This window comes from Otolemur garnettii, unplaced genomic scaffold, assembly GCF_000181295.1.
Source record: "Otolemur garnettii isolate 467f Iridium unplaced genomic scaffold, OtoGar3 scaffold00216, whole genome shotgun sequence".
Lineage (NCBI taxonomy): Eukaryota > Metazoa > Chordata > Mammalia > Primates > Galagidae > Otolemur > Otolemur garnettii.
In genome coordinates, this window is record NW_003852611.1 from 452,893 (window position 1) to 471,368 (window position 18,476).

The 18,476-nt window shown below is 34.6% G+C and overlaps 1 protein-coding gene across 1 annotated transcript in view; it reads right to left on the reverse strand.

The window, feature by feature from the left end:
• NRK (Nik related kinase) overlaps positions 1-18,476 on the reverse strand; it is a 125,939-nt gene that overhangs the window by 14,739 nt on the left and 92,724 nt on the right. Inside the window, exons 16-23 of the mRNA XM_003801634.2 lie at positions 16,032-16,129; positions 13,306-13,403; positions 11,932-12,284; positions 10,150-10,477; positions 5,359-5,548; positions 4,755-4,910; positions 2,556-2,699; positions 401-559 (exon numbers count right to left, since the gene is read on the reverse strand). Of these exons, the coding sequence (XP_003801682.1) occupies positions 401-559; positions 2,556-2,699; positions 4,755-4,910; positions 5,359-5,548; positions 10,150-10,477; positions 11,932-12,284; positions 13,306-13,403; positions 16,032-16,129 (1,526 nt within the window). The remainder of the gene's footprint in view (positions 1-400; positions 560-2,555; positions 2,700-4,754; positions 4,911-5,358; positions 5,549-10,149; positions 10,478-11,931; positions 12,285-13,305; positions 13,404-16,031; positions 16,130-18,476) is intronic.

The following is an 18,476-nucleotide window of genomic DNA, read 5'->3' on the forward strand; positions in this document are numbered from 1 at the left end:
GTGAAGATACATAAAGACCATTTATACAGCTGAAGCTACATGCAAATTGGAGAGCCCCATAGGATACTGATATTTGTAAAAGTTAAATTAGGGTTTTACAGAGGCAGGACAAAAATCGGTTTATTTGGAATATTCGGGGTGACTAGAAAGGGAAAAAAGGTGAAAGAGCAAACCAAATGTAACTTCAATAGCTATTTCAGACAATTGTATTTCTCAAAAAACAGCCAAGATGGTAGCCTAGAAGAGCTGGATGATGTTGCAATGAAGTTCACGCATCTTTGTATTTGGAGTTGTAAATTCTTTCCTTTCTCTATTTTGCCTTTCATAATTACTTACATATTTCACCAAATGAAAGGACGCAAAATTTATATAGCTATCGTTAACATGAAATATGACTTACGGACACTGAAGTGTTCACAGCCTGTCAACTTATCAATAGCTTTGCAGGCGTCCTCTGTCTTCAGCATTTCCTCTTGCCTTCTTTTGCTTCCTGGATCATTATTCAAAATCTTGTTTCTCAGCCAGGTCAGATGATACACCCGAAGTCTGTTCTTACGGCCTGATAAATAAGAACAAATACAGTTCTCCAATTCAGTCTATCTTTCTTTTCATATGTGCGAAGAACAAAAGGTAAAATTATTTTGCCTCTTTAACCAAATATTTTCATGGAAGTAAAATGCATTTTTTAAAAACTACATTGCATCCGAATCTTCCCTTCAGGGTTTAGAAAAGTGATAGCAAAGTCTATCCTAGTCTCTCACTTCCACAATACAGCCAAAATGTCTACCAGCTATCTATGTGCCTGTCTGAAGTGGATCTAGAATATTTCTCTGGTACAGGTTAAGACAGCCACTACATAGGCAACAGAATTACCATCCATTCCTTTGTGACTTGGCTTTTCACTAAGTCATGACACCTCTGAGGTTCAGAGTCCTAGAAGCTGTCCCTGGTAGTGTGTGTACCGTATATGAAAGGGATGTCTGAGGATGAGTCCGTTTTGTGTTTTGTCATTGCAGCATGCTTATAAAATAGTTGAACAAGTATTCTTACTTTTTCCTTAACTTAATTTATCTTTAAAATTCATTTCCTAATTGCAGATCTCATCAAATGCTTACAATTTAGTTAGGAAACACAAGCTATTAAAATTGCACATCTCTCTTCCTATCTAGGGACTTTACAGTCCTTTTTCTTTGTCGCTTGTAGGCTTTATTATTTCAAGATTTCTAGGCCCAACAATAGGATTCTTATTTAGGTCACTGATATGTTTTTACCTAACATTTTCAAAGCAGTGTTAGGGTTCAGATATCTATGTCTATGACCAGTCAATTCTTAAATGGTAAATTTGTGCTTCAGACTGTTGAGTTTCCTCCTATACTGAGGGTCTCAGTGCTATTCCATGCAAAATAATCCATTATGAGAGAAGCTCAAGCATTAAAGAAGGGAACATCTGAGTTACAGAACACTAGATAAAAAGGTAAAGAAATCTGTTATCCAGATATATAGTCTCTAAGCCACCCAGACCCTTTCAAAAAATAAATGGTCCTTCTGTGTACCTCAAATATAAACCAATTAACACGAAATGTGATTAAAAAAATTCACGAAGTCTGAGTATATCTTTAAAAGATTTTTTCCTCTATCCAGAACTTAACACAAACTTAATCATTTCAGGAATATACACATTAGTGTGCAACACAGCAACTGCACACTAATTGTATGTAATACATATTATATTTTTATAAAAAGATATAAACTTGTATAAATTATTGATTAGCACCATTTTATTCAATAGTAAACAGGATTTATTTTATTTTCCCCTCATTCTTTCAGTCATCTTTTGTCTATCGTCACCTTTAATACAAGTTCTTTCATGATACTAAGCCCTGTTTGGTAATAACAATCACTTTTCATACTCATTTCCTTGATATCTGGTATTCTGAGGTTCAGGCTTTAACTGGTCAAAATGAAGAAGTTCAACTATCGCGAGGGAAAAGTGTAGAAGCCTTTAGGGCAGCGGTTCTCAACCTGTGGGTGGCAACTCAAGGAACTGTATTAAAGGGCCGCAGCATTAGGAAGGTTGAGAATCACTGCTTTAGGGAATCCATTCTTGTTACTGTTAATAACTCTAACTATAGGCCTTTACACAATAAGGCTGTGCCAGGGACAAGTCTCTTTTTAATCTGCTTACTGTCCACTTTGTTCCTTGTAACACATCACAAGAAAGGTATTGGGTAAATGTTGGTGTCGTCTTATGCAATTGAATGGACAAAAATTAGAGCTGTGACATTCTAGGAGGCTATTCTAGAAAGAACCTACAAGGATGCAAATGGTGGGTTTTTTTTTTTATCACTAACCTAGGTTAGATTCATTATAATCAAAGGAAATTAGTTTAAACTGTAAATAGGTAAGAAAAATAAGTAGGAAAATCTGGTGCCCCAATTAAAGGTCATATTTAAGGCACTCTCCTATGAACACGTTAACCTGGCAAAGTGTTTAACCCAGTTTGCAGTCTAATTAATCTACATAATTACTCAGCTAATTTTAGTTCTTAAACAAACCTGAGATGGTAATCAGCAAATTGAGTGACTCCACGACTTGAATCTGGCGGAATGGCCTTCTCTTTATAAGTTTAGTAATCTCTGCCTTTCCACTTCTGTCCATCAGGTACAGATTAGATCGGGTTCCCAACAGCAAATTGACTCCTGTTCATACAGGAAAAGAAAGGTACTATATTAGCTCAGACTATCTTTTTTAACTGCATTTATATTACCATACATTACTATTTTTTTGCTATTCCAGTGTGCTGATCTATGTAAAGGTGACTTATTATGGGTTAATGTTTAACCATGGACTCTCTCAACAGAACAATTTTCATTTTAATATATGAAAATGTCGAAGAGTATTTCCTCTGGCAATATTCCACTGGCTGGTGTCCAGCATGCCATCTCACAAATAGAACTTTATATACAGGGTGGCCATAAAGTTCACGTGCAATTTTACATTGCACACTATCTTAAATTGTACACGACCTTTATGGCTACCCTATATATACACACACACATACATATACTCATATGTACACACACACACACACACACACACGTCTTTTTATGTGCCCTTTAGTGGTAGCTCAAATTTTATCAAAATTAATCAACCTTTTTGAAAATTACCATTAAGCATCTTTAGTCTGGCATACCCAAATAGTTCAATACAGTTAATTTCTCTTTTGTAACCATAACTAAGGACGGTAATGCTTTTGAGATAAACATATGTAAATAATTGTTTTTAAATTAAATGATTCTGTGTTCATGCATATATTTCATTTTTATATCACCAAATGCCTGTGAAATTAGTTCCTACGTACATGTATCTAAATTTATGCACTCTATTTTATTTGTTGGCTGGCTCTGTTTGTTCAAACCTAAGCACAAAGACCAAATGAGAGAACTGAAACAGAAGATGAAACTAAGGTTAAGTTACAATTCAAATTACTGTGGCAGCTTTTCCCTATAAACTGACATAGAAGATAATCAGCCAAGTAATGTAATGGAGGTACAAACTTCAGAGTCTTCATTTCACCTAGAGGCTACCTGTGCTCCCTGGGTATAAGAAGAAAAGACAAGAGTTTCTGTTTGCTTTCATTTTTCCACTCTAGCCCTTACCAGTTCTCTAATTCATGGCCAAGGGCGATTTAGAAACTTCACCTTTTTCTCACAAGAGAATCAGGAAGGGAGGGGGAAGTACATTTGTTATTATAATCTTTTATTTTTCAAAACAGAAAATTACAAGTTATAAAGATCAATGACCAGATATTAACTACATTTTGGGATAGTTGCCCAACTGAAATACTTCTGCTTTCTTGTTGTCTGATACATTAAATTTGCAAAACTTTGAGATGACAATTTTTTCTTAGTGCCTCAATCCATATAATTGTGTTTGCTACCCTGTTCTATTTGTAATTTAAAACCCTGTCCTTTATTTCCTCAAACATTAAGCAAAATCTATGAAATTGCAAATCAGAGATTGGCATTTACTTTGGATTTCCACAGTCTTGCATTCATTTATTCTGTTTCATTTATAATTCAGACTGGATCAAGGTAAAATGTTGTCTCAGCATTACCAATGCGGTTATAATTCTTATGAAACAAAGGACTGAATAAAGTCTATCAAAGTTAAGACATTATAGAAGGAACTTTACAAACCCTCAAGACTTTCAAAAACGAGATCCTGCAGAAATCATTCTTGTAATACCTCCTTAGGTATCATACTGAACACTACCCTAAATTAAAAATACTAAGTTTAAATTTTCAAATAACCATAACCTAGTCCAATTGTATGCATTAACCAAGTTAATTCAAATTAAAAATATATATATGCCTGTAGTCCCAGCTACTTGGGAGGCTGAGGCATGAGAATCGCCTAAGTCTAGGAGTTGGAGGTTGCTGTGAGCTGTGTGACACCATGGCATTCTACCAAGGGCAATAAAATGAGACTCTGTCTCTACCAAAAAAAAATTTTTTAAATATATATAATGAAAAAGTGGGGGCACCAGTTTGAACATCAAATTGCACTGAGTGAAAAAAAAATCAGCAAAACCAATTCTGAGCAAATTAACTACCATGAACATATTTTTATTTGAATTGGTAATGATTTGGTATAGTAAACAAATATTTTATGTCTGTGATTTTTCATTGAAACCTACATAGATAAAATATATTCTTTGAAAAAGCAACTCGGTTTTAGGAAATCCAACTCACCCCACAGAGAGCCACAGCAGATTTCAGAAGTGAATTCCTTTTCATACATGTGGATTAGTGGTTTTTTATATGCAGAAGAGGCACAAAGTGGGTTAACATTGACTTCAAAAGGTTGATCAGGAGATTCCTCAGGCACTTCCACAAATCCAGCATATACTGTAAAGAAATAAGGGGACAATAATCAGAGAAATTACTCATCCATACACTCGCGTATATACGCGAGTGTTTCCACAAATGAGACACACAAACTCTTTTCCTTCATTGTATTTACATTTTATTTGATATTTCAGTAATTCCTAAACTATCAGATAACACAAATTCTGGCGATTAAAAATAAATTGCTGAATATGAAGATATTTTAAGTTACCGTGATTAGAACACACAAAAAACAATCCAGATGAAGGACTCAATTTCTCATTTGTAGCTCAGATTTAGGTCCTATAGATATTCAGTGAAGTGTAGATTTTTTAAAAAGCATATGTTAACCTGAATTTTTGAAAACTAAAGATCAGAATGATTTGATTCTTATCATGAACCAGTGGTTAAACACTATTTAATATATGAACAGATAGAAGCATTTACAGATTATGTTAAGTACACTCACAGATGGCACTGTCAACGTCATCATCAGCAGACCTCCTGAAACCGGTGGAAGGAGAAGAGCAGGCAGCGGAAAAATCTGATGGTGTTGATGATGATTCCCCTATGTACCTATTGTCACTCTCATCATCAGGTGCTGGGGATGCAGCACCTGAGGCAATGACGTTTGAAATTTCACTTCCATGGCCTGGTTCCTAAAAGAGGATAGAAACCAGTTTTTCTTTTATTAGGAGATTGTCAGAGGGAGAATGTACCTAGCGGTTATTTGCAAAATAGAATGGAAGATGTGTAACATCTACATTCTAATAAAATCCTCATTTACTAGAAAAACTCAACAGTTTCATCAGGAGAGACAGAAGTAACCAATTATTGAGACCAGTGATATCAGAGGAAAAATGCAAGGAACTTTTAAGTCTCCAATTGTATGATATGGGACCTTACATTTGTGGAATTTTTACCATATACCAAGCACTGTGTATCTTATTTACATATCTTCATGAATCCTCATCATACCCAACAAATAAGTATAATTATCTCCAATTTACTTACAAGGAAACTAAAGTTTTGAAAGGTTAAATAATTTATTCAATATGATAGTGCTAGTAGGTAGGAGAACCAGAGTTTGAAGCCAAAGCCTGTTTGATTCCAAAACATACATTCAGCTATGCCATGCTGAATAGCCTTTTGAAAAACAAAAAAAGCACAGTGTGGGAATATCTGTTCTACTGCTTTAAGGCACCTTCACAAAACCAGGAATGTGAAAAACCTACAGGGAGATTTTCTAATGACAATGCAAATGGCAGAAAATCAACCAACGCAAATTCAAGAGTGAATATGCCTCACTTAAAACCTACCCTGCTTCCATTCTTACAGAAAAGATACTCAAAGATAACGGTGACAAAATATGACACTTTATGTGGAATACCATATCGTGTGGTAAAACATACCAACTATTTGTGGTAAGCTTGTAGATAAGCCCTTTGTGTCAAAACAGTGATTCTTGGCACCAAGAGAGTTGTGCCACCCTGTCAAAAACTGGTTTTTATGACCTTTCCAACCACAGAAGTGTGGTATGGCAGCATGTCTTTCATAAATTAAAATAAAAGGAAGATCCATTCATTCTACAAATTTCCAAAACATTCCTTAAGATAACTGGAGATATGCTATGAAACCTATGATGGGACATCCTGTTTTAATGTTTTTAATTAAGGTAGCTAGACAGACAGCAAAACTTCTATAAGTTGACCACCCACAGAGCTGTAACAAACTGGTCAATGTAAGAAACTAGGCCTATTTTAGTGATGCATATTTGTGGTATATGTCTATTCTATAAAAATTAGGTCATCTTAAGAAGGTGGTCAACTATGTTGATTCTACTATAGATGTTTAACCACCAATACTATTTTCCCATTGGAAATCATTTAGAGGATTTCCTTCTGCCTTTTTTTCTTTTTTCTTTCTTTTATTGATTACTTTCATAATTCTTGTGTGCCTATTATAGCACATGTCTTAGGTTAGACATAGACACTGAGGTCGAATGAGCTGGGAGAAAAAGAATTAAGGTTGGATTATATATAGTTCCCTCTTTTCAAGAGTTTATAATCTAGTGTGACAGAAAAAGCAAATAAGTAACTAAGCTACAATGTCATAACTGGAACTATGGGCAAAATGTTTTCAAGCACAAGGAAGGAATATATATTTCTGCCTTGGAAAGTAAAAGATAATATTCTCATGAGGATGACTAATTCACTAGGGGGAAGGGGAGGGGGAACTGGGAACTGACTGTTTAATTGTTTGGGATGATAAAAAAGCTCTGGAAATGGATAGAGGTTAAGGTTGCACTACACTGTGAATGTACTAAATGAAATTAATTTGTAGACTTAAAAATTGTTGATATGGCATATTTTATGTTACTGTAATAAAACAAAAACTTCCCAGAAAAAAAAAAAAAAAACAACTGGGTCTTGTTAGAGTGACTTCAGCAAGCTGATTAAAGTGACTGGTGCTCATCCTCTTACAAAAAAAAGATCAAGAGAACTAATGAGCAGCTAAAATGTGATGGAAGAGTCTTAGGGAGAGCATTAGCATGCAGTGAGGGAGTGGCAAGGTCTCTGAATAGCATGGAAATGCAGGATGCAGCAGAAAGGAGAAAATCACATGATCCTCTCAAGAAATGCCCCCCCCCAAAAAAATCTGATAAACAAGAATAAACATTCTTTTACAATAAAACTCCTAAAAATTAGGTATAGAAAGAATATACCTCAACATAAAAAAAGGCCATATATTTCAAAGTTACAGCAAACATCTCACTGAATGGGAAAAAGCTAAAAGTCTTTTCTCTAAGAACTTGAACAAGGATGCCCTCTCTCACCACTCTTATCCAACATAGTACTAGAAATCCTAATCTGAACAATTAGGCAAGAGAAAAAAGACAAGGCATCCAACTTGAACATGAGGAAGTTAAATTGTTTTTTTCTGAAAACTACATAATCTTATATATAGAAAAAATACAAAGAGTTCACAAAAAACTTATCACTGATAAACAAATTCATTAAAGTGGCAGTATATAAATCAATAAACAAAAATCAGTGGGTAGCATTTCTATACACTGACAACGAAGTAGATAAAATACAAATCATGAATGCACTTGTGTATACAATAGCTAGCAGAGAAATAAAATACCCAGAAATAAATTTAACTAAGAAGGTGAGTAATCTCTACAATGAAAACTATAAAACACTGATAAAGGGAACTGAACAGGACACACAAAAAAGAAAAGGTATCCTGTGTTCACAAAATAGAAGAATTAATATTGTTAAAATAACCATATTACCCAAAGTGATCTATGAAATCCCTATGAAAATACCAATAAAATCTTTCACAGAAAAGAAAAAAATCCTAAAATTCATATGTAAATACAAAACAGCCAAAGCAATCCTAAGCCAAAAGAACAAAGTAGGAAGCATCACGCTACCAGATTTACTGGTCCATGCAATCAAATACACTACAAAACTATAGTAACCAAAAACAGCATTGTTGTGGCACAAAAACAGACATAGAGACCTTTGGAATAAAATAAAGAATCTAGAAAAAATCCACATATTTATAGCCAATCGATTTTTGATAAATATTCCAAAATATTCTTTGGGGGAAAATTTCTCTTTAATAAAGGATGCTGGGAAAACTGGATATCTTTATGCAGTAGAATGACACTCGACTCCCATCTCCCATCTTACATAAAATCAACTCAAAATGGATTAAATACAAATTTAAGACTCAAACCAATAAAACTACTAGAGGAAAACATATGAAAAATGCTTCAGGACAGTGGTCTGCATCTTGTAAAAGACTATGAATAGAATTTCAACAGCACAGGCAACAAAAGCAAAAATAGACAAATGGGATTATATCAAATTATAAAGTGTATGCACAGGAAAAGAAACAATTAACACAGTTAAGAGACAACCTGCAGAATGAGAGATATTTTTTGTAAACCATTCATCAAATATAGAATTAAAATCCAGAATACACAAAGAACTCAAACAACTCAACAGAAAACAAGCAAATAATCAGATTAGAAAATGGGCAAATGATGTGAATAGACATGTCTTAAAGAAAGACATACAGATGGTCAACAAATACATGAAAAAATGTTTAACACATCAGTGATCAGTAGGGAAAAGCAAATCAAAACCACAATAAGACATCCTTTCACCTCAATTATAATGGCTATTATCAAGTCAAAAATATAACAAATACCAGTGAGGATGTGGAGAGAAGGAAACTCTTACATACTTTTGGTAGGAATGGAGAACAATATTGTGTTTCCTCAAAAAGCTACAAATAGAACTATCATATGATGTAGCAGTTCCACTACGGGGTATATACACACACACACAAAGGAAAGGAAATCAGTACACTGAAGAAATATCACCATCCCATGTTTACTATAGCACTATTCATAAGAGCCAAGATAAGGAATCAGCTGTATCCCTGAACAGATGAATGATTAAGTAATGTGGCTTTTAGACATAATGGAATACTATGCAGCCATAACAAATCATGAAATCTTGTCCTTATCAACAACATGGATTAATCTGGAAAACATCATTTACATAAAATAAACCAGGAACTGAAAGAAAATTATAAGTTCTCACTTACATGCAGAAGCTACAAAAGTTTATTGCATATAAGTAAAATAGAATAGTGGTAATTAGAGCCTGGGAAGAGGAGAGGAGAGGACACATAAGGTGAGTTTGTTCAGAGGATACAAAATTATAGTTAAGTAGAAAGAATAAGTTACAGTGTTCTCTAGCACTGTAGGGTAATATGGTTAACAATAATTTATTGTATATTTCAAATAGCTGGAAGAGGGGATTTCGAACACTCCCATCACAAAGAAATGATAAATGTTTGAGATGATGAGTATGCTAAATATCCTGATTTGGTCACTATACATTGTATGTTCTGAAATACTATTCTATACCCCATAAAGATTATAATTATTAAGTGTTAATCAAAAATATTTAACCTTTAAAAAATTGTATGTGTTAAGAGACTACTCCACATGTGATCTGAGTAATAAAGGCAAACAAGTAGAAATTGTTGTCCCTTGAAAGAAATGGGAACCATATAGATGAGAAGTAGTAAGAATCTATCTATACATCTACAATTAGAAATATTTATGGCTTTGGGGTATAAGACTAAAATATATTTGGAATGGCTGAAAATGCTACATGTCACATAAAGAAACATGAATTCACCATGAGAGTAGTTCATACTCCTTTGTGCCTACCTCCTGTTGATGTTCAAAGTCCAGGGACACAAGTCTCTCCAGTCTTGGACCACGTCTCCCTGAGCGATTTTCTCTTCCACTTAGTTCAAGTGCTCCATCATTTTCATTGGTCCCACTGACTCCCTGACCTGCATTATCCCTGCTGTTTCTTCCACTGCCTATATTGGCTTCATATCCTTCCTGGTCTCCAGTGGCCATACTGGCCCCACTGGCTGCACTTCCTCCATAGTGTCTACTGTAGCTTTTGTAGCTTCTTTTGTAGCTTCTGTAGACTTCTCTTCCATCACTACCATCTTGCTTGTAGCTTCCATCTCTGCGATAGCTTGCCCTAATAAGAAGCACCAATTAATGAAAGAAAGCCACCCAATAAAAACACATTTGAAAGTTAGTAAATGTAACAGAATTGGCATGCGCCTTATATACATCCACTATGTCCAGACATGCCTTAGCTATGTGGCTATGATATAGCCATTGGTATGATAACAGATCAGTGATTTTCAACTGGTGTGCCATGGCAAACTTGTGTGCTATGAGAGAATCTTAGGTGTGCCATGAAAATTTTTAAAGATCACGAATTAAATTATTTTCAAAAGACATTCAAAGTACATAAGTATATTCTTTTTAAAACTATTTTTTTGATCAACATAAGTGTGCCACGGAAGTTTAACTATAGGTTCCACTGTGCCGTGAGATTTTTTTTAAAGGCTGAAAACACTAATATAGACAATAAAAATGCTACAACGGCCTATCAATCTTAAATACTGAATTAATGAGTAATCCATACCTAATGTCCATTTTCTGGCTACATTTCAATGGCAGAGGGACTATAACTTGCATTCTTTGTTAGGAACACAGGGTTAGTAGCAAGAATATGTGTTTTTTCTTAAATAATAGACTACTTCATGAATTAGCAACTTCACAGCAACCTAAATGATTAAGCTTAGATTTTAAGCTCAGTCACAATACACTTAAATAATTTTTCTCACAATATATCTAGTTTATGTTAATGTTAACAGGTGCCTTGATTTTCTAACATGTGTACTGATGACCTCTTTGCTATAAATCCCATTGGTCTACTACGTCCACCAAGAAGTTCAGTAATATAGGCCTCATATTTTGTAGAGCTATGATAGTCATTTAATTAGTTTCTAAAAATATCAAGCTTAATAAAATGTCTCAATGCTCTTTATTTTTTGCATAAGAGACATTAAACACATGCACTTGTGGTAATTCTAAAAGTAAATTTATGTGGCAATGGAATTACTGTTAGATTTTTTTAGTTGGAAAAAAAACCCAAAGAGATCTTGTTAATTTCTCCATCAGTTAACCAGACATCTTAAATTTATTATATATGTGATGCTATCTTAACTGTTGGAGAAAAGCATAGCTATTTTGGCAAATACCAGAGCTTCATCTTACAGTTAGGTTGTATACTTCCTTTGCCACCCCATTTCTCACAGTCACTATGGTTTTATAGGGTAAGATGATTCAGTGACATTAATTATAACAGAAACATCCAGAAAATTCCAATTATAAAAAAACTAAAAAATATTTGACTGCTAATTTTTTTGGACTGCTAATTTTTAAGGTACACAAATGATGCAAACATTGATGTTCTGCATTAGAACAATTTGAAATCTATTATTGACAATCAAACCATTTAGCAATAAGCAAGTGAAATGTATCCACCCTCTTGGTAGTAAATTTTGAAAATAAACCAAAGATACAAATAGCTCTCAAGTTATAAAATATAGGTGGAATAAGTAATCCATAAAAACCAACCTTGGCCAGTTAGGCACATCACGATTATTTTCTGTGTCATAAAAAGAATCATCATTGTCATTATCATCATAGTCTTTATAGACATCATCATCCTGATAAAATTGGTTATCCAAGTCATCATTGCCATTGGCATGGTCAAAGGTATCTTCAAAAGCATCATTAGAATCACCATCAGTATCAGCACCAGCATCATAGAGCTCAACATAATCACCATCCTCTTCAGGTGGCTGAACGACAGGTGCAGGAGTTAACCAATCATTCCGGAAGATTTCAGAGAGTGCATTATAGCCCACCCATTCATTTGTCAAGTATACGGGGGGTGATATTTTTCCTACTTTAAATCCATCTGGAACCTGTGTGCACAAGAAAGGTTAATGTAGTCTTTAGCAGCTTTTTATTTTCTTCTAGATTGGAAAATTTCCAATCTGACGACATTTTAAAATATATTTTCAATTGAAACAAAGATGTTAACTCACTAGATAGAGCCAAAATTTTAGTGAGGATGAGATGCTAAAATCCAAACATCAGGCTGTGATTATTAGTGGCCTTTCTGGATCACACAGGGCAAAATTTACTCACATTTTTATTACCCCTACTTGTCTGCTGAGGAGTAGACATTTGCTTTTGGAGCTGGAAAGTAGAACAGGTGATTTGATGCTCTATAAATACAGTAACTTTTTTCCTTTTGCTTTATCCTAACATTGGGATTAACATATAGCCCTTGAAACTGGTATGTTAATTTCTCAGCTTTGAATTTACATGTTGTAGTTGTCTTAAAGCATCTCAAGCACTTATAAAAAGCAAATTAATATAAATCCACATTTTAAGTATGGTATGTGTTGTATAACTTTTGGGCAACCTGGAAGGGATGTGTGTATGGTAGCATAAGAGTAATTACAAAGTAAAATAGAATGATCTGAAAGCATACTGTAAAAAGAGCTGGAAACTTTTAAAAATTATACAGTCAGTATGCATTTTATTTCTTGCTAAATGTTTTATTTTATACATTGCCTCATCATCCAAGGAATGTAATGAAACAAAAATTGAGCATCTAACCTCTTAATCTGAGGTCAGCTAGTACAAATTGCTCTTTATTATGCTTCTCTCAAATATATTCTGACACAAAAAGTGAAAATTGAATATTTTCTGGAAAAAAAAGAAAAAAAGAAAAAAGACAAATGTCTGATTGGTTAAGAGCTTTAGATTTTAATTTTGTGTATGCTAACATAGAAAGGGAAATCTATCTTTAAAGGATTAATTTTATTACCCTAAACTCTTTAATTTTTCTTTCCTTTAGTGAAGACACAAATATGTAAGTCAAAACAAATGGAAAAGTAGAAAAAATGGCCATAAACACTTAAGATGGAAACCTACATGGATGTCAATCAGCAAATTCTGATCAATAGTAGAATAAGGTGGTGATGACTGGGACCTCCTCCTCGGCACAGGACTCTCTTCTTCAGAAGAAGATTCTATGGAATGCCAAAAATGCATTAGTAACAGTGGTGATTACAGTCACTGCCTTCATTTGTATAGTGCACCAGTTCAATCCCTTGTTTTCCTTGTAGCCTTTGTGATTCTATTCAGGAAGTATCACCTAATAAATTCTCATGAGGTCAGGATCCTAAATTCTGTTTTCAGGGGGCAGTAGTAGGCTCAAATTTTGTCCCATCTGCAGATCTACACAGCTTACTAAATATTTCTGTCTGTGTTAGAAAGTACATAGTACGACTGGTAACTAGTAACAAGAATAGAAAGGACTAGCCTCACATACTAAACAATAGAAAAAGAGCTAAACAGTGCACTAGAAGATAATAGACTACCTAAAACTCTCACAATGAGAGCTGATTTTGAAATCTTAACTGCCCATTTTCTACCAAGTGAAATATCCTGATGTATTTCAATACAGTTAAGGAGTGAACTACTGAAAAGAGATCAAAGTTATATGTTCTTACACAGCTGGGAACCTTTCTATAACGGTAATATACATTATCACTCTTTGTTTGGAATGGCCCCAAAAACTAATGTACAATTAACTTTGTAAACTTGCCATCATATGTTTGCATTGAAGGCAACTCGGTAAGGTTTCATAATCTTGGCATGTCAGTGTCTCACAGCAGTATTTATGTTGATGTGTAGCAATGTTTTGCTGAGTGGTATTCATTATTGTTTTTGTGTGCTTTATGATGGCAACTCTGATGGGTGGTCATTCCAGAAAGAGTTCCAAAATTGCTCTGAAGGGTGGACTAGGTGCTGACATTGGTGCATAGCTTCCCACAGGGAGTACTTCAAGGTGACCATAATGATATTCAGCAATGAAGTGCATAGTACTTTTGCTAAGATGAGTTTGTGAACTTAATTGTCAGACCTCATATTTGTAAACACTGCAGTCTTTTAAGAATGCTTGACTAAACTCATGCCAAAATTTGTGTCCTCATCTTCTAGTACTGTTGTAGTTTTTTATTTATTATTTTTGTGTAGGAAACCATTTCTCTTTCGGTGTGTTAGAAGACCAAATAAGAAGTCCTGGTGAATGTTTTGAGACTTTGACACAAAACTATAGTAAGGTCCTCTGATATCTGTCATAAAATCAGAGTTCCTTCCTGTCATTTCATGTGAATACCAAATGTTCTACTAAGAACATACAATAAAATAATATTGAAGCTAAAAAGATGCATAATGTTTAGCTATTATATGCACACATGCTATTTCCTTCTTCCTCCCATCAATGTTCATGATTGCTTTGGGGCCTAACCTGAATTTCCTTATTTCCAAATTGAAACACATATAAACCTTAAATTTTTAGTTGTTTGCCCAGTGTTAGCAAAGTCAGCCCAACTCAAACCAGAAGAAAAAGATTCTGGAGAAAAAAATCCTTAATTTACCCTTCACTTAGGCTTATCTTATTTTTTATAATATAGTATTTGTACAAGAGGGGACACTACTATTTAAAAAAAATTCTGCCATTATCTCAGTTTCATAAGAATAGGCTTTTAAAGTTCAGATCTTTAAATATTCAGTTTGCAAAAGGTAAGGTAAACCTGTATTCATTTTTTTATCAATTTTTTTTTTTTTTTTTTTTATGAGAAAGAGCCTCAAGCTGTCCCCCTGGGTAGAGTGCCGTGGCATTACAGCTCACAGCAACCCCCAACTCCTGGGCTCAAGCGAGTCTCCTGCCTCCGCCTCCCAAGTAGCTGGGACCACAGGCGCCCGCCACAACGCCCGGCTATTTTTTGGTTGCAGCCGTCATTGTTGTTTGGCGGGTCCGGGCTGGGGATTCGAACCCGCCACCTTAGGTGTACGTGGCTGGCGCCTTAGCCGGTTGAGCTATGGGCGCTGAGCCATTTTTTATCAATATTTTAATAAAATCTGTATGCTATATTTTTAGAGATGACTCAGAGATTCAATTAGGAATTTTCTCCTTGCTTAAACTTGCCTAGATTGCTTAAAACTGGATAATGGTAGATTTCATGATTGAACACACAACCTTTGGTTTTGTTTATGCTAATATTTCACAAATCTATAATTCATTTAAACTATCTAAAAAGCACATCTTAAAATGAAACACTTATTTGAAGTTCATATCAATTTTTCTAAGCTATTTTCTATGATTTGATTAATTTTTCATTTATTGTGAGTAAAATCATTTAGGGACATTTATGAGATAATAAATGGTTTAGAGAAGTGAAATAACAAATTGATAAATGAAACACATGCTTATAACTAGTGTATCCAGTATTCTACTAGTGTATCCAATTTTAGCCTATTAGAGAGGCCTCTCCCAAGTTCCTTTCCCATATTTTTCTTACCTGGTATAGAAACGAAATAAAGTTGACTCTCCCCACCTTTCTAAATACATCCTTAACTACTACCCAAGTGAACGAAGAGACACCAAAAAAATTATTTTCCATTTCTCAAAGGTGACCCCTGACCACCCAATTGCCAAACCACTTGCGTGACTTTCTGCTCCTAATCCTATTTGACCTCCCTAATACTTTTGATTCATCCCTTCTTGAAATTCTTCCCTCTTGAATTCTGAAATAGAAATTGTTAAACATTAGCATTGCTTTTTTATGTTGAAACTTTGTGCTCTGAATCACCTGTTGCTGCTGGGCCATTCCGAGGATTTTGCAAACACCTTCTTTGTCTGATATCAATGGGCTTCGGAGCTTGTCCCAAACGAGACCGCTGAGGAACGCTTATGCTAATGAAAAGACAAAAAAGCATGTGCCATGTCCTAACATGCATAAGGGGAATGTACAGCTCAACACAAAGACTAATGAAACATTTTGCTTAAATACATGGGTATAGATCAAACTGAAAAGTAGTGGAGCAAAAGTAGTATTTTCCAATTTCCATTTTCCCCAAACCTGCTATTTTATCTAGAAGAATTTCCAAAATATATAAAAAAAATTTTCCATGTAGTATGCTTCATTCATATATATTTGTTTCTAAAAATTCCTATAAACATTTTAAGCTAATATTCAAATATTACCTGAGTAACGCAGCAATAAGCACATTCTTATTCTATTATTATTATTCTGATTTAAAATGCTTAAAGTTCATGGTTTTTTTTTAATGTCCCATTGCTGATTTAGATAGATGAATGAACAAATAAGGCACTTTACATCTTACTATTCAATTTCCAAGAATATTTAGGAAGTTGCTTTATACAAGTGCTGCTAAATTTTCTAGTTATTTTGCTGTTTCTATATAGAAAGACTTTGGCTATTGATTTAGGCCTAGAACAGACAAAAAGTCTTTTCTTTTTAAAAGAAACATTTAAAAAAGTTTCTGTTTTATTGGGGCCAGGCTTGTTTTTTTGCTCTATAAATACAGTAACATTTTCCCTTTTGCTTTATGTCCTAACATTGGGATTAACACATGGCCCTTGAAAACACATGGGCTCACATCTGTAATCCCAGCACTGTAGGAGGCCAAGGTGAGTGGATTGCTTGACGTCAGGAGTTCTGGACCAGCCTGCACCAGAGCAAGACCCTGTCTCTAAAAAATAGTCTGGTGTTGTGGCAGGTGCCTGTAGTCCTAGTTACTTGGGAGGCTGAGGCAAGAGAATCACTTAAGCCCAAGAGTTTGCGGTTGCTATGAGCTATAACGCCATAGCACTCAACCCCAAGGCAACTGAGTGAAACTCTGTCTCAAAAAACAAAAAAAACCTGTTTTATTGTTAAGTATTATGAGTACATAATAGCTGTATATACTTATAGAGTACACATGATACTTTAAGAGAATAGAACTGGAACATTCTAACAAATTCCCATTTGGTTAATACACTTTGTATGGCTGTATCAAAACATCACAAAAGTCTTTTCTATAGCCCCAATTTTAAGAAAGATTAACAAGAAATTTAACCAAAAGCAAGGTATTTGCTATTCATAAACTCAAAATCCTTTCATAAACTGAATAATCACTCCAAGTTTAATGCTAAGGGTTTTTTTTAATACATTGGATTTTATTAAAGTTATGTTCCATGAAACCAAAAACAACTACTCAATACTGGTTTCTTCCCTTTGAGGTCAGAAGGACCATGAAAATCCATTCACTGAGTGCAGAGAAAAAGAAAGGTATTTCTTAGTCTTGCTTTCCAATTTTCCAAGATTTCTATACAATAGCTAAATTTGAAGGCATAAATGCATGGAAATTTTTTTTAAAATGAGGTAGAGAGAGGGCAGCGCCTGTGGCTCAGTGCAGGGCGCTGGCCCCATATACTGAGGGTGGTTGTTTTGGGCCCTGCTCTGGCCAAACTGCAACGAGAAAATGGCTGGGCGTTGTGGCAGGCGCCTGTAGTCCCGGCTACCCGGGAGGCTGAGGCAAGAGAATCACCTAAGCCCAAGAGCTGGAGTTGGCTGTGAGCTATGACACTACGATACTCTACCGAGGGTGTAAAGTGAGACTCCTGTCTCTTAAAAAAAAATGAGGTAGAGAGACATATACCACATAACATCATCTCTATGAATTCTGATGACACTGTCCAGAATATAGTGAATGCTCAGTAGCTATTTACTGAATGACCGAGTAAATGCACTTAAGCTAAGTTCTCTCTATCATGAGTTGGGGTTGGAGGTGGTATGCTTTTCAAAGAAAACCTACTTAAAATTTGGTTTTAAAATATAACGCATTGTACACAACATCTAACTTATAGAACATAATCATCTTTAAAAATTACTAAAGATTCTCAATATTACAAAGGTCAAAAATAGAGTGTTGTCAATATTATGTATGATATTTTATTGACAGAATATTAAGTCTAAGATTTGGTTTTTACTATGTGTTATTTTCAGGCTTACTCATTCTGTGTCATCAGCTTCTGAGATAAGGTTTAAACTCCAGGTGTATCTTACCATGTAGTACATGCAAAAAAGTTTACTTGAAATTTCATGTCTTTTTATTGTCAAGTACTTTTTGAACACTGTCAAGGAATTCATTGCTATTGTTTATCTCTTGTTAAGTTGTGGTCTTGTCAGCTAATTATCAAACTAAATAATTGCTTGAAGAGAATAAAGTATATTTGAACATCAAAGATCTAG